The sequence below is a fragment of the Gorilla gorilla genome, chromosome 18 (assembly GCF_029281585.2).
Source record: "Gorilla gorilla gorilla isolate KB3781 chromosome 18, NHGRI_mGorGor1-v2.1_pri, whole genome shotgun sequence".
Lineage (NCBI taxonomy): Eukaryota > Metazoa > Chordata > Mammalia > Primates > Hominidae > Gorilla > Gorilla gorilla.
In genome coordinates this window covers 98,031,651-98,052,121 of record NC_073242.2, presented here as the reverse complement: position 1 = coordinate 98,052,121, position 20,471 = coordinate 98,031,651, and the positions used below count along the sequence as shown (strand labels likewise).

The 20,471-nt window shown below is 45.9% G+C and overlaps 2 protein-coding genes across 2 annotated transcripts in view; both read right to left on the bottom strand.

Moving 5' to 3' along the window:
• Positions 1-20,471, bottom strand: part of CDH1 (cadherin 1) — a 98,014-nt gene that overhangs the window by 7,575 nt on the left and 69,968 nt on the right. The window contains exons 4-13 of the mRNA XM_004057872.5: positions 19,401-19,544; positions 19,120-19,275; positions 17,584-17,728; positions 16,063-16,238; positions 15,659-15,787; positions 14,420-14,602; positions 12,160-12,404; positions 8,506-8,651; positions 5,712-5,936; positions 4,313-4,540 (exon numbers count right to left, since the gene is read on the bottom strand). Coding sequence (XP_004057920.2) covers positions 4,313-4,540; positions 5,712-5,936; positions 8,506-8,651; positions 12,160-12,404; positions 14,420-14,602; positions 15,659-15,787; positions 16,063-16,238; positions 17,584-17,728; positions 19,120-19,275; positions 19,401-19,544 — 1,777 coding nt within the window. The remainder of the gene's footprint in view (positions 1-4,312; positions 4,541-5,711; positions 5,937-8,505; positions 8,652-12,159; positions 12,405-14,419; positions 14,603-15,658; positions 15,788-16,062; positions 16,239-17,583; positions 17,729-19,119; positions 19,276-19,400; positions 19,545-20,471) is intronic.
• On the bottom strand, positions 4,666-5,705 carry LOC109023554 (ferritin light chain-like). The gene has a single exon (XM_055366266.2). It carries the CDS (start codon positions 5,147-5,149, stop codon positions 4,793-4,795), a length of 357 nt encoding a protein of 118 aa, XP_055222241.2. The 5' UTR covers positions 5,150-5,705; the 3' UTR covers positions 4,666-4,792.

The window sequence follows — 20,471 nt, the reverse complement described above, 5'->3', positions numbered from 1 at the left end:
TTTCAGATGGGTTTTAAACTCAATCACTGTCATTTTCCCAAATCTGGGGGAAAGTGTTCCAGGCAGAGGAAACAGTAAGGACAGAGGTCCTGAGGCAGGAGGAGCATGTTTGGTGTGATGGAGGGAAGGTGAGGAGGCCAGCATGGCTGTAGCAGGGTGCATGAGGGGAAGAGACATGGAGAAGAGCTCAGAGGGGCAAGCAGCGCAGGAGGGACATATGGGCCACTGTGAGGACTTTGGCTTTGATTCTGAGTTGGAGCCATTGAAGGTTTGTGAGCAGGGCTCCTAGGTTAGCCCAAATGTGATTGATACATAACCAGCTATGGGGAGTGGGACAGAGACTATAAAATTGCCTGGTATGTTCTTATTTTCTCTTAGGATATAATCATGTAAGCAAGCTTTAAAATCTATTTAACTTCCAAGGCTTAACACAAGGGTTACATTTGATCTTGGGATTATTTCTAGGATATACACAATTAACATTTAACTTTAAAAAAAATTCTCTAAAGCAGCCAGAAAGAAACCACTTAACTTAAAATATATATATATATATTATTCACTGTGAATGAAAAAAAAAGATTCCATGTGTTTTCTATCCATGGGTGCCCAAGTACCTATATACTGTACCCTATGAAGCATAATCTTTATTTATTTATTATTATTATTATTTTGAGACAGAGTCTCACTCTGTTGCCCAGGCTGGAGTGTAGTGGCGCAATCTCAGCTCACTGCAACCAACACCTCCTGGGTTCAAGTGATTCTCCTGCCTCAGCCTCCCAAGTAGGTAGGACTACAAGCGCCTGCCATCATGCCCAGCTAATTTTTGTATTTTTAGTAGAGACAGGGTTTCACTATGTTGCCCAGGCTGGTCTCAAACTCCTGACCTCAAGTGATCCACCCACCTGGGCCTCCCAAAGTGCTGAGATTACAGGCGTGAGCCACCACGCCCGGCCGAAGCATAATCTTTAAACAGGAGGTTGCATAAACTTGAGGAAAAGATTTCTCAGATGTACCTCAACTACCTATTTCTAAAATCAGAAAAATGCCAGAAACCTTATCCAGATAAACAGCATAACTCCCTTGTCCATGATTCATCAACAAGAACACTGAATTGGCTGCACAGGGAGACAGCACTGAACAAGACTATAGGAGCTACACAGTCCCCATCCATGTAAAGCAAGAGGCAGTTTACCGTTTCCAAAATGACCCCTCTTATCAGCTGTGCCAGAAGCCCAGTATCCGCAGGCTCTGAGAAAAAGCCTGGCACAGAGTAAGCAATCAAACATTGGCGGAAAACATGAAAAGCTTCAGATCTCCTGGTGTCTCTCTAGTAATTTTTTTTTTAATAGAGATGGGGTCTTGCTATGTTGCCTAGGCTGATCTTGAAACCTAGGTTCAAGCAATCCTGCCACCTCCGCCTCCCAAAGTGTTGAGATTATAGACGTGAGCCACTGCGCCCAGCCTCTAGCACATTTGTGCCCTTAAGAAACAAGAAATTGGCCAGAGGAGTGGCTCACACCTGTAATCCCAGCACTTTGGGAGGCCAAGGTGGGAGGATCACTTGAGCTCAAGAGTTTGAGACCAATGTGAGTAACATAGTGAGAACCCATCTCTAATAAACAAAGAAAAAATAATCATAGAAGTTAAAAATACAAGAAATTGAACATCTGAACTCTGGCATTGCCTCTGTTTTAAATGTTGCTCTACATGGGAATCCCCACCCCCAGTGTCTAAAAAAATACATACCCATAGCAAATTTAGGTAATCCTATTTAAAAAAAAAATATTTCAAGTATAACTACAATCTTTAAGATTCCTTGGCTGGGCACAGTGGCTCATGCCTATAATCCCAACACTTTGGAAGGCCAAGGCGGGAGGACTGGTTGAGACCAGGAGTTTGAGACCAGCCTGGGCAACATAAGGAAACACTGTTTCTACAAAAAAATATTAAAAAATTAGCTGGGTGTGGTGGCTCATGCCTGTGGTCCCAGCCTCCCAGGGGTCTGAGGTGGGAGGATTGCCCGAGCCCCGGAAGTCAAGGCTGCAGTGACCTGAGATCTGAGATCACTCCACTGCACTCCAGCCGGGCCCACAGAATGAGAACTTGCCTTAAAAAAAAAAAAAAAAAAAAAAAAAGATTCCCTTTAGAATGAATGTACTAGTCAGTAACCACTATACCAAAAGCAGACCAGGCCACTGAAATGGAATTTGACTAGGAAGTGGGCAGGCAGGGCCTGTGTTACCCTGCCCAAGGCAATGATGAATTAACCTAATCTCATGGCACAATAAAGCCATGTAAAGCCTGGCAGGATGAAAGTCCAGAAGGCTTGCTCAATTCTCAACAGCACTATCCTTTTCTTCAACTTTGGGAGGACACCAGGAGGGGGCAGAAGCAAATGGGATGCCCAGCAGACATTTCTGGAAGGTTGAAAGGCACCCTCTCCTGGAGTCCACTGAGACAGCAGCAGCAGGATCAATGGCACCCATGCTCAATCTAAATCGAAAACCCTAGATTTGGTCCCACTGCTCCCTCCAAAATTCTTTTTCCATTCCCACCAGCTTGGCCTGGTCTCTGCCCTTCTAGGAGTCTCCTCAAGCCTCTGCTGTGCTTTGCTAGGAGGGGAACCTTCCTAAATACCCATCTGCCTGTTGGAATTCTACCAGCCCCTGTGGCCTAACCACTTACATCTTCCACAAAACTGTCCTTGAGACTCAATTAACAGCCTTTTCTGACTACCCTGACTACAAAGGCATTCATGAGTTGGACCACCCCTTGCAGTCACTAATTATATATGATCTTTAAACATTTCTTTAAAAAAAATTTTTTTAATAAAAAAATGCATTTTTTATTTTTATTTTGTAGAGACAGTCTTGCTTTGTTGCCCAGGCTGGTGTCAAACTCCTGGCTTCAAGCAATCCTCCCACCCTGGTCTCCCAAAGAGTGAGCCACCATACCAGGTCAAAGGTTTCTAATTGACTTGCTCTCATTTGCTTTGATAATCATTTGCTTGCTCTTCCATCATTCACATGTTTAAAGCCCTACCAGAGTTCTGATGCAGTGCACTCCTCCATATGGATACTTTGTCTTTTGATGCACATAGTCTGTTTTCATCGCTAATTTATTCCTTTAATAGATTCAGTACTTTCTCCCTGTGTGTAAATGATAAAAGTATTTACCTTGACCATAACAGCTCCTGTGTTACCCCTAGGGCTCACTCCAGGTGGGCTCCAATGGAAACAGGTTTAAGGACTATGGCAGAAACTGCCAATTTTCCTCAGCATCCTTTTTCTCCTTTATCCTTTTAGTCATTGACACTCACTGCTCACCCTACACTCCACCCCTACTCCATGTCAATTTTCAATTGTAAGTAGAAGCTTCCAGGTTCCCTTGCAGCTAGATGTGGCTGTGTTTGGGCCAATGGTATATAAGTGGAGGTGATATATGCAACTTCCAGTCGTTTGGCCTCCACTTCCTCTGTTATCCCCTTCCCCAATCTAGGATGGAATGTAGAGGTGGTGGTGGTGAGCTGGCTAGCTTAGACCACGCTGATGAGGGCAGCCCCCAAGGTCTTGCTACTCTGCCTATGGTCTAAGGAACTGCAACATCAGTACCCCCTGGGAGCTGGTTAGAAATGTAGAATCTGGCCGGGTGCGGTGGCTCAAGCCTGTAATCCTAGCACTTTGGGAGGCTGAGGCGGGTGGATCACCTGAGGTCGGGAGTCTGAGACCAGCCTAACCAAAATGGAGAAACACCGTCTCTACTGAAAATACAAAATTAGCTGGGCGTGGTGGCACATGCCCATAGTCCCAGCTACTCAGGAGGCTGAGGCGGGAGAATCGCTTGAACCTGTTAAGCGGAGGGTGCAGTGAGCTGAGATCACACCATTGCACTCCAGCCTCGGCAACAAGAGCGAAACTCCGTCTCAAAAAAAAAAAAAAAAAAAAAAGAAATGCAGAATCTGTGGCCCTATGCCAGACCTCCTGGATCAGATTTCCCAGTTCAAAAAGAGGCCCAGATGATTTGTATGCTCTCAAGCTTGGGATGCACTGTCTTGAAGAATGAAAAGAGACAAGGTAGAAGAAACCTGGGTCCCCTGTTGACTTCATGGCCTTCCCATCTTAGACCATTTACCTCTGAAATGTTCAGTAAGAGACAAACTTCTATTTTATGGAAGCTAGCATAACTTGGGAGTCTCTTTCCTACATCAGCTAACCTATATCCTTATTAATATAAGAACAAAAATCATTTCCAGGAAATAAACCTCCTCCATTTTTTTAAGTCAAAGGCTGAGTCACTTGCCAGCTGGACTTACTTAGCAAAGCAAGAATTCCTCCAAGAATCCCCAGAATGGCAGGAATTTGCAATCCTGCTTCGACAGGCTGTGCCTTCCTACAGACGCCGGCGGCCCCTTCACAGTCACACACGCTGACCTCTAAGGTGGTCACTTGGTCTTTATTCTGGTTATCCATGAGCTTGAGATTGATTTTGTAGTCACCCACCTCTAAGGCCATCTTTGGCTTCAAAATGATAGATTCTTGGGCTGGAGAAAGCAATAAAAAGAAATGATGAGACCAGGGGAGGAAAATAAAAAGCTCATTCCAGAATAAAATTGCTAGTGAACTAAAGACACCCGCAAGCCGAGTGAAGAGAGCAGAGCTGCTTGGGTTTTATTTAGGTATGTACTTTTTTTTTTTTTTTTGCTGTAAAAAGCTTTATTTCCATTTGGTCTAAGGCTTGGGAGAGGGCTCTAGAGTTGGTTTAAAAAAGCTGCCTAGTGGCTGGAGGGAGAGGCTTAGGCAGAGCGGGGCTCTTCAGATGTCACTGGGTTCGGTAGGCTCCTGTGTGCCTGAGGGTGAACCTTTTTGCCCAGCCCGGCCTGGAGGCCGGCCGGCCTGTGAAGGTTGGTCAGGTGGTCACCTATCTTCTTGATGAGTTTTACTTTTTCATCTAGGAAGTGGCTCTCCAGGAAGTCACAGATATGGGGGTCTGTGCAGGTGGAACCCAAGGCATGAAGATCCAAAAGGGCCCAGTTCAGGTTCTTCTCCAGGGCCAGAGTGACTTCCATCGCACCCAGGGTTTTACCCCATTCATCTTTACATGGCTTCTGGATGTCCAGGAAGACAGTGCGGCCGCCACACTGGTTTTGCATTTTCAAGGGACACTCAGCGCCCTTGTGCTTCTCCTTGGCCAATTTGTGGAAGAAGTGGTGCACACCTTCCAGATCCACATCGTCATGGTGGAAATAGAAGCCCAGAGAGAATTAGGTGTAGGAAGCCCATATATGCAAATTGACCAGGCAGTTGACAGCTGCCTCCACCTCGGTAGAATAGTTCTGATGAATCTGGGAGCTCACGATTGGTTGGCAAGAAGGAGCTAACCACAAAAATGGTGTTGTTTGGTCCCAGGAGCAGGAGGTAGCAGAGAAGATGGTCCTGGTTGCAAGTGGAGAGGGGAGTGGAGGGTGGCTAGAGGCTGGGAGAGGGAGCCCTGCTTGGGTTTTAGATTACTGGGTAGCATGCTACAAAGTTAGATACCAGGAAAGGAAAAAGACCTTTGGAGCAAGGCCTCAAAGACAGAAGGGACAAGGAAGCAAGTATCAATGGAAGGGGTGACATCTAGAAGTTGAGAAGGGAAATTGAAAGGTGGGGATCTGGGGGAAGGGAAGCATGGCAGTTGGAGCAAAGTTGCCAAAATAAAACTCAGGTACCCACTTGGGTCGTTGTACTGAATGGTCCAGTTGGCACTCGCCCCGTGTGTTAGTTCTGCTGTGAAGGGAGATGTATTGGGAGGAAGGTCTGCATCAATGATGTTTATGACCTGAGGCTTTGGATTCCTCTCACAGAAGAATATAGTTCGAGGTTCTGGTATGGGGGCGTTGTCATTCACATCAGACAGGATCAGCAAAAGTGTCCCTGTTCCAGTAGCAACTGGAGAACCTAAGAGAAAATACACAGGAAATGTGGCAGCTTGGCAACAGTAATGAATCCCCATTGCCTTCCACCAGACCAAGTCTAGATCTTGTCCTGGCTCTTCAGTGGTCCCTCACCAGGCCCCACTCCACCCGCAGAACCTCCTGTCCCACCAATCCCAAAGGACCTCCACTCCCAGGTGAGCAGGTCTCTGGCTGTTTTACACAGACAACTTATTCCCACCTTGATAACAATTATTCAAGTTATTCCTCACACCAAGAACACACTCCTCCTTCTTCACATATCGTTATTCATTCACTGAATTTTAACTACTCCAAGAAGTCCTATTGCCTGCCTGTTGTTTCCCTAGTTCTCCTTTTTCTGCACTTTCCTGCCATTTGAGGTCATTAACAAAGCATTGAGTCTTTTTATTTATTTTAATTTTAAGCCTGACTAAAAGCTTAAAATCAAAGGGGATGAGTTGGGTCTTTTGAAGTCTCTGCAAATTGGTTTTCAAAATAGATTGGGGAGTTCACATACACTTTTTTTTTTGAGGCAGAGTCTCACTCTGTCACCCAGGCTGGAATGCAGTGGCATGAACACAGTTCACTGCAGCCTCTACCTCCTGGGCTTAATCTCCCACCTCTGCCTCCCTAGTAGCTGAGACTACAGGCGCATGCCACCATGCTTGGCTAGTTTTTAAATTTTTTTTGTAGAGAGGGGGTCTTATCATGTTGCCCAGGCTGGTCTTGAACTCTTGAGCTCAAGTGATCCTCGCATCTTAGCCTCTGAAAGTGTTGGGATTATAGGCGTGAGCCACTGCGCCCAGCCCATCCACACTTCTGTTTGCATTTCTTTTACATCTTGACACAACACCGAGCATATGGTAGTAGGAAAAATTGGTACCCAGGGAACTATCATCAATATTAGTATACGATACGGATACAAAACAACAGAAGAATCCATCTTAAACCTATAAATAGATATGTCTAGATGGCATGACTGTAAATTTTTAAAACTTTTTTCTCATGTAAATTTTATTTTTTAACAATGAGCACACGTCATTTAAAATTAACTCAAGGAGGCCAAGCATGGTAACTCATGCCTATAATCCCAGCATTTTGAGATTATGGGCAGTATGTTGCCCAGGCTAGTCTTGAACTCCTGGCCTCAAGCCATCTCCCACCTCAGACCCCCAAAGTGTTGGGATTACAGGTGTGAGCCTAGCACCCAGCCTATAAATGTATTTAAGTACACAGAAGCAGTCTGGAAGGACCCACACCTAACTGATTTAACACCTAATTTCACCCACATGGGTATTAACATTTTTCAGGTAAAGGAATTGAGGGACATAAAAATTAAACAGCAGGCCAGGCACGGTGGCTCACACCTGTAATCCCAGCACTTTGGGAGGCCAAGGCGGGCAGATCACAAGGTCAGGAGTTCAAGACCAGCTTGGTTGGCCAATATGGTGAAACCCCGTCTCTACTAAAAATACAAAAAATTAGCTGGGCGTGGTGGTGCACACCTGTAATCCCAGCTACTTGGGAGGCTGAGGCAGGAGAATTGCTTGAACCTGGGAGGCAGAAGTTGCAGTGAGCCAAGACTGCACCACTGCACTCCAGCCTGGGTGACAGAGCAAGACTCTGTCTCAAAAAAAAAAAAAAAAAAAATTAAACAGCAAATCCAAGGTCACACAAGTATTAAGCTTTGGAAATGGATTGTAAACCATCATTACCTGGTTCCCTTAGGGAAGGAATAAAGAGTAGTGAAAAGTAAGTTCTGTTTGACCAAAATTACTTGAAAAAAAATTTCTTTTTTTGGAGACGGAGTCTTGCTCTGTTGCCCAGGATGGAGAGCAGTGGCGCAATCTTGGCTCACTGCAGCCTCCACCTCTCAGACTCAAGCAATCCTACCACTTCAGCCTTCTGAGTAGCTGGGACTACAGGTGCTCACCAACACACCCAGCTAATTTATGTACTTTTTGTAGAGACAGGGTTTTGCCATGTTACCCAGGCTGGTCTCGAACTCCTGGGCTCAAGTGATCCTCCCACCTCAGCCTCTCAAAGTGCTGGGATTACAGGTGTGAGTCACCGTGCCCAGCCCACTTGAATTTTTGATAATAAGAATGCCTTTGTTTAAGAATAAAAGAGAAATCTTTTGCAGCAACATGGATGAAACTGGAGGCCATTGTCTCAAGTGAAACGAATCAGACATATAAGGAGAAATACTGCATGTTCTCACTTAGAAGTCGGAGTTCGATAATGTGTACACATGGATGTAGATTGTGGAATGATAGACAATGGCAGCTGGGAAGGGTCCAAGGGGTGGGAGGGGGTAGATGATGAACAATTACTTAATGGGTACAATGCATGTTATTTGGGTGATGGATACCCTAAAAGCCCTGACTTTACCACTACACATCTATGCATGTAACAAAATTACCCTTGTACTCCATACATCTATACAAATCAATCCAACAAACAAAAAGGATAAAAGAAAAAGAATGAACTCTTCCCTCCAAAAGAAGGGAGGGGCAAGGAAGTGAACTAGCTAGGAGGTCGAGGCAGCAAAGGCCCAGATGAGGCCCCCTTACCATTGTCTGTAGCTATGATTAGGGCTGTGTACGTGCTGTTCTTCACGTGCTCAAAATCCTCCCTGTCCAGCTCAGCCCGAGTGGAAATGGCACCAGTGTCCGGATTAATCTCCAGCCAGTTGGCAGTGTCTCTCCAAATCCGATATCTGAACGGGGACAAGCTCTGGCTTTTAGAGTAGGACCAGCAAACAACATGTAGCTGAAAACGGCTTAAGCGCTTCTTCAGTTATATGGTTACTTCCAATGTTTTTATTTTGAAAACCAACAATAGGCCGGTCGCGGTGGCTCATGCCTGTAATCCCAACACTTTGGGAGGCCGAGGCAGGCAGATCACCTGAGGTCAGGAGTTTGAGACCAGCCTGGTCAACATGGTGAAACCCTGTCTCTATTAAAAATACAAAAATTAGCTGGGTGTGGTGGCACACGCCTGTAATCCCAGCTACTGGGGAGGGTGAGGCAGGAGAATCGTTTGAACCTGGGAGGTGGAGGTTGCAGTGAGCCGAGATTGCACCATTGCACTCCAGCCTGGGCAACAAAAGTGAAACCCTTTCTTTTTTTTTTTTTTTTTTTTTTTGAGACGGAGTCTTGCTCTGTAGCCCAAGCTGGAGTGCAGTGGCGCGACGTCGGCTCACTGCAAGCTCCACCTCCTGGGTTCACACCATTCTTCTGCCTCAGCCTCCGGAGTAGCTGGGACTAGAGGCGCCCGCCATCACGCCCGGCTAATTTTTTTGTATTGTTAGTTGAGACGAGGTTTACACCATTTTAGCCAGGATGGTCTCGATCTCCTGACCTCGTGATCCGCTCGTCTCGGCCTCCCAAAGTGCTGGGATTACAGGCGTGAGCCACCGCGCCCGGCCGAAACTCCGTCTTTAAAAAAAAAAAAGAAAGAAAACCAAGAAAACCAACAATACAACAGACAAGTTACTATAATAGTATGATGACCATCCATGGACTCTTCACCTGAGTTTACTCATTGTTAATACTTTGCCACATCGGCTCTGTCTATATTGACACGCGCCTACATAATTTCTTGTTGTGCTGAACCATCTGCAAATAAATTGCAGAAGTCATGTTCCTTTACTTATAAATATGTCAATGTGTTATCTCCTAAGAACAAAGGCATTCTGTTATATAACCCCAATTTGATTTTTTTTTTCTTTTTTTTTTTTTTTTGAGACAGAGTCTCGCTCTGTCGCCCAGGCTGGAGTACAGTGGCGTGATCTCAGCTCACTGCAAGCTCCGCCTCCCAGGTTCATGCCATTCTCCTGCCTCAGCCTCCTGAATAGCTGGGTCTACAGGCACCCGCCACCACGCCCGGCTAATTTTTTGTATTTTTAGTAGAGACGAGGTTTCACCATGTTAGCCAGGATGGTCTTGATCTCCTGACCTCAGATGATCCACCCATCTCAGCCTCCCAAAGCATTGGGATTACAGGTGTGAGCCACCACGCCCAGTCTTGATTTTCAATTTTAGGAAACAAAACTTTGATAGAATACTATTGTCGAATATATGGTGCATATTCGAATTGTCAGATTTTCCAAAAATGTCCTTTATAGCAACCTTGCACCCTTCTGGATTCAGGATCCAATATGGCCTTTTGTTGGCATGGCTCTTCCTTAGGTCTTTCTTTTCTGTCACTGACATTTTTGAAATGTGCTGGCCAGTTGTTTTGTAGAATGCCCCTTAACTTGGGTTTGTCTGATTATTCCTCAAAATTTAGATTCAGGTAATCCATTTCAGGGGTCGGTGGTGGGGACAAGAACAGGACAGAGGTGATGCTGTGGCCTCCCTTGTGCAGGACACTGGGAGGAACATGATGTCTGTCTGTGCTTCTATTGATAACTTTGATCACTTGGATAAGGGAAAGGCCACCAGATTTCTTCACAGCAAAGGTGCCTTTTTTCACTGCATGATTAACCTATAATCTGCAGGTAGATAATTTGAGAATATCTTGTTCAGCAACTAATTTTCACCCGATGGATTTGGCATCTATGGATGATTCTTGCTGAAGCAATGATTACTATAATCCTTATTTATTTTTAAAAGCAGACTCCTGCAGACCAGCTCCCCCAAACAATACAGTAGTTCCTAAATGGTGGCAACATGCCACCTCCTCTCCTGTCATGAACATCTGGAGATGCAGGTTGCCCTGTTGACCTGTGGGTGGACTGCACTATTGACATTTAATGGGAGGCACAGGGAGGCTAACAGAGATCTACTGCTCAGTTATTTACTAGGGTCATGGAAAGGCTCTGAAAGGGAAACTAAGAAATCAAAGGAGGAAAGGGCTCTAAGAACCTGTGGGCTTGGCCTCACTTCTTTGGAAGTGCAAAGCAATGAATTACATCAAGTGGTCATTGTTCCAGGCGTAAGGGCCTCTGGAAACAGACACTAAAGACCTGGTCCCTGAATCTGCCCCAGGAGATGCTTTGAACTATCTATTTCACTACTGCAAGCTTTCAACCCAGCCTGGAAACTGTACAATCCAGAGTTTCATCACTGAACCAAATCCTACATTATTGTCTTTGACTTTTCACCATTCTTTTAAACTTCGATTAAAACCCATCTTGCCAGGCCTTACAGTTTGGAGCATGTAGAAATATCGCTACATTTTGAGGAGTCCATTGGCTACATATAGAAAATGAGAGTTTTTTTTTTTTTCTTGAGATGGAGTCTCGCTCTGTCACCCAGGCTGGAGTGCAGTGACTCGATCTCAGCTCACTGCAACCTCAGCTTTTTGGGTTCAAGTGATTCTCGTGCCTCAGCCTCCCGAGTAGCTGGGATTACAGGTGTGTACCACCATGCCCGGCTAATTTCTTGTGTTTTTAGTGGAGGCAGGCGTTTCACCATGTTGGCCAGACTGGTCTTCAACACCTGGCCTCAAAGTGATCCACCTGCCTAGGCCTCCCAAAGTTTTGGGATTACAGGCATAAGCTGCTGTGCCCAGCCCAAAATGAGAGTATTTTAAAGCAAGTGTTGTAGTTGGTTGGTTGGCATGTGGGTTCTCAGTTCTCAGCATCTGTGTGGATTTACATTATAGAGGTACCTTCAAGTTTGAAAGGAGAAATACTGATAGTAAGCTACTTAGAACACAATACTATGGGCTGGGTGTGGGGGCTCACGCCTGTAATCTCAGCACTTTAGGAGGCAGGCAGATCACTTGAGGTCAGAAGTTCGAGACCAGCCTGGCCAATGTGGTGAAGCCTTGTCTCTACTAAAAATACAAAAATTAGCCAGGCGTGGTGGCAGGCACCTGTAATCCTGGCTACATGGAAGGCTGAGGCATGAAAATTGCTTGAACCCAAGAGACAGAGGCTGCAGTAGGCAGAGATCATGCCACTGCACGCTAGCCTGGGCGACAAAGTGAGACTCCAAACTCAAAAAAACACAATAGTATGTATGCAAAGTAAAACTGCATTTCTACCATACTACAAGAGCTCAAAGAGAGGCAGCACATCAGACCAAGAATGGCTGTCTGTAAAGGGAAGGGAACAGGAGAAAGGAGCACAGATAAAGGGAATAAAAAATAAATTAAGAGAATGGTCTTGTACAGACAAATGACAAAATGCCATGAAGTACATATTATTGATTTATATACAAAATGATATAAATTAACCAGTTGCTGCAAGTCAGTTGAAAAATCCTCATACTTACGTTATTTTCTGTTCCATAAATGTGTCTGGCTCCTGGGCAGTGTAGGATGTGATTTCCTGGCCCACGCCAAAGTCCTCGGACACTTCCACTCTCTTTTCAGGAGGCACAAAGATGGGGGCTTCATTCACATCCAGCACATCCACGGTGACGGTGGCTGTGGAGGTGGTGAGAGAGACCTCAAAAGGCACCACATTCGTCACTGCTACGTGTAGAATGTACTGCTGCTTGGCCTCAAAATCCAAGCCCTAGGGAGCAGAAACAATGAAGTTAAAAACAAAATGAAACATTTTGTGTTAGTAAAAATAAAATTAAATCCTTAACTGTTGCTTTTGGTAATATATTAGGTTGGTGCAAAAGTAACTGTGGTTTCTGCCATGACTTTCAATGGCAGAAACCACAATTACTTACCATGGCTTCTCAAATCTGCTCACCTACTCAAGAGGAAGTCAAAGGTCTGGGGCTATTCTAGGGATCCAGTCACTTCAACAAGCAATTCACTCAAATTCTTAGTTTTCAAGTTTCTTTCCTTATTTTATTTTTTTCTGAGACGGAATTTTTGCTCTTGTCACCCAGGCTGGAATGCAATGGCTCACTGCAACCTCCGCCTCCTGGGTTCAAGCAATTCTCCTGCCTCAGCCTCCCTAGTAGCTGGGATTACAGGAGCCCGCCACCACACCTGGCTAATTTTTTGTATTTTTAGTAGAGACGACGTTTCACCATGTTGGCCAGGCTGGTCTCGAACTCCTGACCTCAGGTGATCCACCCGCCTTGGCCTCCCAAAGTGTTGGGATTACAGACATGAGCAACTGCACCCGGCCACCTTTTTTTTTTTTTTTTAAGAGATGGAGTCTCATTCTATTGCCCAGGTTGGAGTACAGTGGCATGATCATAGCTGAGTGCAGCTTCAACCCCCTGGGCTCAAGTGATTCTCCCACCTCAGCCTCCCAAGTAGTTGGGCCCACCGCCATACACTACTGCGCTTGGCTAGTTTTCAAGTTTCTAGGACATTTTTCAAAAACAACCATATCTGCCCCACTTCTAAAATAAACCAGCACAAAAGCAGAGACCAGTAAATCACTTTCCCTGTCACTGCAAAATGGAAAGAGCTAAGGGAAGGAGAATGTTTCTGGGAAAGAGCCTATTAAAGCAGATAGTACTTCTTTTTCAATTTCAGGATCCTGTGTAAGAGCTTGATTTCTTTTTTTTTTCAGACAGAGTCTCACTCTGTTGCCCAGGCCAGGGTGCAGTAGCACGATCTTGGCTCACTACAACCTCTGTCTTGCAGGCTCAAGCGATTCTCCTGCTTCAGCCTCCCAAGCAGCCGGGATTACAAGTGTGCACCATCACGCCCAGTTAATTTTTGTATTTTTGGTAGAGACACGTTTTCACCATGTTGGCCAGGCTGGTCCCAAACTCCTGACCTCAGGTGATCTGCCCGCCTCGGCCTCCCAAAGTGCTGGGATTGCAGGCATGAGCCACCATGAGCCACCAAGAAGCCTTAGCTTCTTGATTTCTTCTTTTTGAGACGAAGTCTCACTCTGTTGCTGGGCTGGAGTGCAGTGGCACGATCCTGGCTCACTGCAACCTCCCTCTCCCAGGTTCAAGCGATTCTCCTGCCTCAGCCTCCCTAGTAGCTGGGACTATAGGTGCACACCACCATGCCCAGCTAATTTTTGTATTTTTAGTAGAGATGGGGTTTCACCATGTTGGTCAGGATGATCTCGATCTCTTGACCTTGTGATCTGCCCGCCTTGGCCTCCCAAAGTGCTATGATTACAGGCGTGAGCCACCACGCCCGGCCTCCTTTTCCCTGCCCACCCCTGGAGACTGAGTCTTGCTCTGTCACCCAGAGCTGGAGTGCAATGGCACGATCTTGGCTCACTGCAACCTCCACCTCCCAGGTTCAAGCAATTCTCCTGTCTCAGCCTCCCTAGTAGCTGAGATTACAGGCACGTGCCACCATGCCTGGCTAATTTTTGTATTTTTAGCAGAGACTCAAACTCCTGACCTCGTGATCTGCCTGCCTCAGCGTCCCTAAGTGCTGGGATTATAGGCGTGAGCCACCACACGCAGCCCAGTTTCTTGATTTCTTACATGAGCAGGAAGAGCCACTGCAAACCCCACATGGTCCACTAGAATCTGGGAAAGTCACCCTGTCCCCCTGCCAAAGCGAATCTACTTCTAAGAAGATACCAGGGGACAAGTGCATGAACAGCTGTGAGGATGCCAGTTTCTGCATCTTGCCAGGTACCATACAAACCTTTGCTGTTTTCAAAATGCCATCGTTGTTCACTGGATTTGTGGTGACGACAAATTGTCCACCATCATCATTCAATATGGTGTATACAGCCTCCCACGCTGGGGTATTGGGGGCATCAGCATCAGTCACTTTCAGTGTGGTGATTACGACGTTAGCCTCGTTCTCAGGCACCTGACCCTTGTACTGCAGAGCAAAGAGATGTGTCATTTACAAAGTACCAAGACTGCTAGCAGAGCTGAGTCTCAGGGGGCTAAAGGATTCCTCTTTTTTTGTTGTTTTTTTGAGACAGGATCTCACTGTCACCAGGCTGGAGTGTATTTGAGCGATCATGGCTCACTGTAGCCTCAACCTCCTGGGCTCAAGCAATCCTCCCACCTCAGCCTCCAGAGTAGCTGGGACCACAGGCATGCACCACCACACCTGGCTAACTGAAAGCAAGCTTCAAGGAGAAGATGTGACAAGGAGAGGCCAGGCAATGGGCGCACTGGGGTGCAATGGTACAATCTCGGCTCACTGCAGCCTCCGCCTCCTGGGTTCAAGCAACTCTCATGCCTCAGATCCCGAGTAGCTGGGATTACAAGCATGCACCACCATGCCTGGCTAATTTTTGTATTTTTAGTGGAGATGGGGTTTCGCCACATTGGCCAGGCTGGTCTCAAACTCCATCCTCAAGGGATCCACCAGCCTTGGCCTCCCAACTTGCTAGATTACAGGTGTGAGCCACCACGCCTGGCCATTATACAGGATGATTTAAACTTACCCTACTTGGTTCTCAATACCTTCTCCTTGAATGCATGTAATATCCTTGGCATACAATAATTCTCATAAGATGTCTTCCTAGCTATACCAGAAACACCATGAGAATGGAATCTTTGTCTTTGTGTGTGATGGTCTCTCCAGTGTCTAACACAGCGCCTAATATAAACTTAGGAAATATCTGTTCAATAAAGAAATGAAACCAGGTAATATTTGCTATAAAAATGTACCATATGAGACTATGAAATCAGTAGGTGCTTTTTGCAACTTCACAATCTTGCACCAATTGGCCCCAGGCCAAGGGTGGAAAAAAGATACTAAAAGACAACTGCCATCTCAAGATGCTTGCTTTTAAGTTTAAAGTTAACATTCTCTAGTCTGGAGAGAGTTTTCAAAGACTTCGTCCATGAGCAGTGGTGACACTTAGTTCACGAACAACAAAAGACCTTTCTTTGGAAACCCTCTAAGGAGTTATAGAATTACCGTGGTGGGATTGAAGATCGGAGGGTTATCGTTGGTGTCAGTGACTGTGATCACAGCTGTTGCTGTTGTGCTTAACCCCTCACCTTGAAGGTCAGCAGCTTGAACCACCAGGGTATACGTAGGGAAACTCTGCAGAGAGATCGACACAACCAAGTCAGGACCAGGAACACTAGCCACATTTGGCCTAGCCCAGCCCAACACATGGAACCAGAATATTTAACCATGTGCTTCATGCCAGCCTGCCTGTCTTCTAGGCATGGACCCTCTGGGCAGAAGCTTAGATGCAAAGCTCAGACCATCACTGTATTAACTGACAGATGGCCTAGCAGGATTTTGCTTTGTCCACGGGATTGAGCTAATACACATTTGTCCTCCACACCCTCTGGATCCTCCTGACCCCTGACCTCTCGGTCCAGCCCAGTGGTGACCACACTGATGACTCCTGTGTTCCTGTTAATGGTGAACATATTTTTGTCAGGCAGCTCAGGATCTTGGCTGAGGATGGTGTAAGCGATGGCGGCATTGTAGGTGTTCACATCATCGTCCGCGTCTGTGGCTGTGACCTCCATCACAGAGGTTCCTGGAAGAGTTCAAGGAGAGGAAGGTTTAGACAAGCTGCACTTTGGGACTGGGTCAATACTGCTTAATCCAATTCTGCCCTGAGGGATAAAGGAGGGGACATGGGGGTGGTACCATGTCAGAGTTCCCTAATTCCTAGAATTCTTACCAAAGTGCTAGGGGAGGAAGAAAGCTCAAACTATCAACTTATTATCCAGGTATAAATACACAAATGGTAATAAAGAAAAGAAAGGCAATGATTACCACAAAAGTCAGGGTGTGGTTATCTTTTTTTTTTTTTTTTTTTTTTTTGAGACGGAGTTTTGCTCCTGTTGCCCAGGCTGGAATGCAATGGTGCGAACTCGGCTCACCGCAATCTCTGCCTCCTGGGTTCAAGTGATTCTCCTGCCTCAGCCTTCCAAGTATCTGGAATTATAGGCATGCGTCGCCACGCCCAGCTAATTTTCTATTTTTAGTAGAGACAGGGTTTCTCCATGTTGGTCAGGCTGGTCTCAAACTCCTGACCTCAAGTGATTTGCCCACCTTGGCCTCCCAAAGTGCTGGGGTTATAGGTGTGAACCACCACACCCAGCCTAGGGTGTGGTTATCTTTATGGAGGAGAGAAAAGAATGTGACCAAGGGGGATTGTTTAGGGCTTTAAGGTACTGGTAAAGATCTGTTCCTTAATTAGGAAGGTTGCCCTTAGCCAGGTACAGTAGCTCATGCCTATAATCTTAGCAGCTTGTGGGGCTGAGGTGGGAGGATTGCTTGGGCCCAGGAGTTTGAAAGTAGCCTGGACAACAAAGCAAGACCCTGTCTCTAAAAAAAATTTTTTTTTTTTTTTTTGAGACGGAGTCTGGATCTGTCACCCAGGCTGTAGTGCAGTGGCGTGATCTCAGCTCACTGCAACCTCCGCCTCCCGGGTTCAAGCAATTCTCCTGCCTCAGCCTCCCAAGTAGCTGGGATTACAGGCACCCGCCACCACACCTGGCTAATTTTTTTGTATTTTTAATAGAGACGAGGTTTCACCATGTTGGTCAGGCTGGTCTTGAACTCCTGACCACAGGTGACCCACCCACCTTGGCCTCCCAAAGTGCTAGGATTATAGGCAGGAGCCACCATGCCCAGCCTAAAAAAAAAAAATTTAATAAAAAAAGGGAAGATTGTTCTTAAACTCTCCCTATTTTATATGTTTCCACAGGTAGACTGTTATACACATGCATATAACACAACAATGGCTTGCCAAGAAGTTCTGTCCGTAGGAAGGATCAGCTTTAGTTACACAACCTTTGGGGTTGGACAACACTTTGGGGTCCAAAGAACCTAAGAGTCTTTCTGGGTATTCAGATTCTCATTAGTGGATATACCTGGAAGAGCACCTTCCATGACAGACCCCTTAAAGACCTCCTGGGTGAATTCGGGCTTGTTGTCATTCTGATCGGTCACCGTGATCAAAATCTCCATTGGATCCTCAACCGCATTCCCGTTGGATGACACAGCATGAGAGAAGAGCTGAAAGAACCAAGTGAGGGTGACTTGAGCTCTGATGAGGAAGAAAACATGGGAGAAGGGGCCCAGCCAGAGCAGAGTGCGCCCCCCTGGCTGCCACACCTTCCCACACTCTGAGACCCCCAGTGGGTGACTTTTCTCACACATGTGCTGCTGCTGCTTCAGTGAGATCATAACAAGGTAAGAGCCATGGGCTGGAGAACACCCCCACGGCTCAGACCTCCCATTTCCCACACGAGGACCAGGGCATCAGGCCTAGAGATAAAGATGGGGGCCTGAAAAACTCTTATTCCATGCCGGGTGAAACTTGCTCTGGTCCTTTTAGTCTAGCATTTCCCCCAGATATTTCTGAATTTGGCATCAATAAATGACTTCCTGGCCAGGCATAGTGGTTCATGTAATCTCAGCACTTTGGGAGGCCGAGGTGGGCAGATTGCTTGAGCTCAAGATTTCAAGACCAGCCTGGGCAACATAGCAAGATCTTGTTTCTACAAAAAATACAAAAATTAACTGGGTGTGGTGGCCTGCGCCTTAGTCTCAGCTACTCAGGAAGATGAGGTGGGAGTGTCGCTTGGGCCCAGAAGGTCCAGGCTGCAGTGAGCTATGATTGTACCACCGCACTCCAGCCTGAGTGACATAGGTAGACCCCGTCTCAAAAAAACAAAAATCCAAAACCAAAACCAAAACAAAAAAAAAATGACCTCTTGGAGGCCGGGCGCAGTGGCTCACTCCTGTAATCCCAGCACTTTGGGAGGCCAAGTAGGGTGAATCGCCTGAGTTCAGGAGTTTGAGACCACTCTGGCCAACATGGTAAAACCTCATCTCTAATACAAACACAAAAAATTAGCTGGGCGTGATTGCAGCTGCCTATAATCCAGCTACTCGGGAGGTTGAAGCAGGAGAATCACTTGAACCCGGGAAGTGGAGGTTGTGGTAAGCTGAGATCACATCATTGCATTCCAGCCTGGGTGACAGAGTGAAACCCTATCTCAAAAAAAAAAAAAAAAAAAAAAAAAGACCTCTTGGTTTTCCTAAGCTCTTGCTGCTGCCAAGCCCAAGAAATGGGTTTTGCTCCCTTATATCATCACTGTCCTGTTCCTTTAGGTCAGGGACTTCCAGCCCCAAGAACAGGTTGACATCTTGGGTCTAAATTTGTCCTGGTTGTATGAGGATGCATGGGGATTCTCCTTCCTTTCTTCCTGACAAGGAGAAAAATTAACAACCCCAAACTGTCCCACGTTCTCCCATCATTTCTCCTTAGCAACAGGTCAAGAGGTGTCAAGTTAAGCTCCTCATGTGTTCAGAGCCTCTGATCTGCGGATCCAGCATGGGTTGACCAAAAAATCCTGGGTGGATGTTACCCCAGTGTCAACAAGCTTCTAAGAGATACTTACAGTGTATGTGGCAATGCGTTCTCTATCCAGAGGCTCTGTCACCTTCAGCCATCCTGTTTCTCTTTCAATAATAAAGACACCAACAGGGGGTGTGTCAGCTCCTTGGCCAGTGATGCTGTAGAAAACCTTGCCTTCTTTGTCTTTGTTGGATTTGATCTGAAGACAAAATGAAAGAAAAAGAATTAGTAAAGAAGGATCCCAACATTGGGTCTTTTCCCTTTCTCTCCTTGGTACTTCTCTGCCAAATCCCTCCCAGAGAAACAGAGAACTTCTTTCTCTACCTGAACGAGGTTTTTAGGAAATGGGCCTTTTTCATTTTCTGGGCAGCTGATGGGAGGAATAACCCAGTCTCTCTTCTGTCTTCTGAGGCCAGGAGAGGAGTTGGGAAATGTGAGCAATTCTGCTTGGATTCCAGAAACAGAGGCCTAAAAGGAAAGAAGATGAGGAACAAGATAAGACAATTCAAGACGGATACTTCAGGTCTAACAGTCCAACCTAGCCAGACAGCGTCCCCAGCCTTCTGCGGGCAGTGTACAGTTTGAATTTAATGACACATTCTCTTATCAATGACAAATTATATATATCCACCAAAATGACCAATCAAAACAAAAACCAATGAGCCCCTTTGCTATATCGTAAAGACTGCATTCTCTTTTTATCCTTCTTAGTGTCCAGAGCTCAAATAATCATCATGCATACACAAGTATTGGATTCAGGGTTTGATATTATAATTTACAAGCTGTTTCAAGCCTACATAATCTCATTTTTATTTTTTTGAGACAAGATCTGGCTCTATCACTGAGGCTGGGGTACAGCGGCAAGATCTTGTCTCACTGGAACCTCTGCCTCCCAGGCTCAAGCCATCCCTCCCATCTCAGCCTCCTGAGTAGCTGGGACTACAGGTGTGCACCACCATGGCTAATTTTTGTATTTTTAGTAGACATAGGGTTTTGCCATGTTACCCAGGCTGGTCTCAAACTTGTAAGCTTAAGCAATGTGGCCTCCCAAAATGCTGGGATTACAGGCATGAGCCACCACACCCAGCCCATAATATAATTTTTAACAGCAACATTATACTCTGATGATTTAATATCAGAGCTTACTCAACAACTGAATATTTGGGTTTTCGATTTCTTTTCTTTTCTTTTTTTAAATAGAGACAGGGTCTTGCTCTGTCACCCAGGCTGGAGTGCAGTGAAGTGATCAAAGCTCACTGCAGCCTTGAACTCCTGAGCTCAGGCGAGCCTCTGACCTCAGCCTACCAAGTAGCTGGAACTACAGGCATGCACCACCATGCACCACCACGTGCACCTAATTTTTAAATTTTTTTAATTTTTGTAGAGGCAGGGTCT

Bases quoted from the DNA above. Each gene is read 5' to 3' on its own strand.
- LOC109023554 (XM_055366266.2), bottom strand. From the start codon at position 5,149: ATGCAAAACCAGTGTGGCGGCCGCACTGTCTTCCTGGACATCCAGAAG.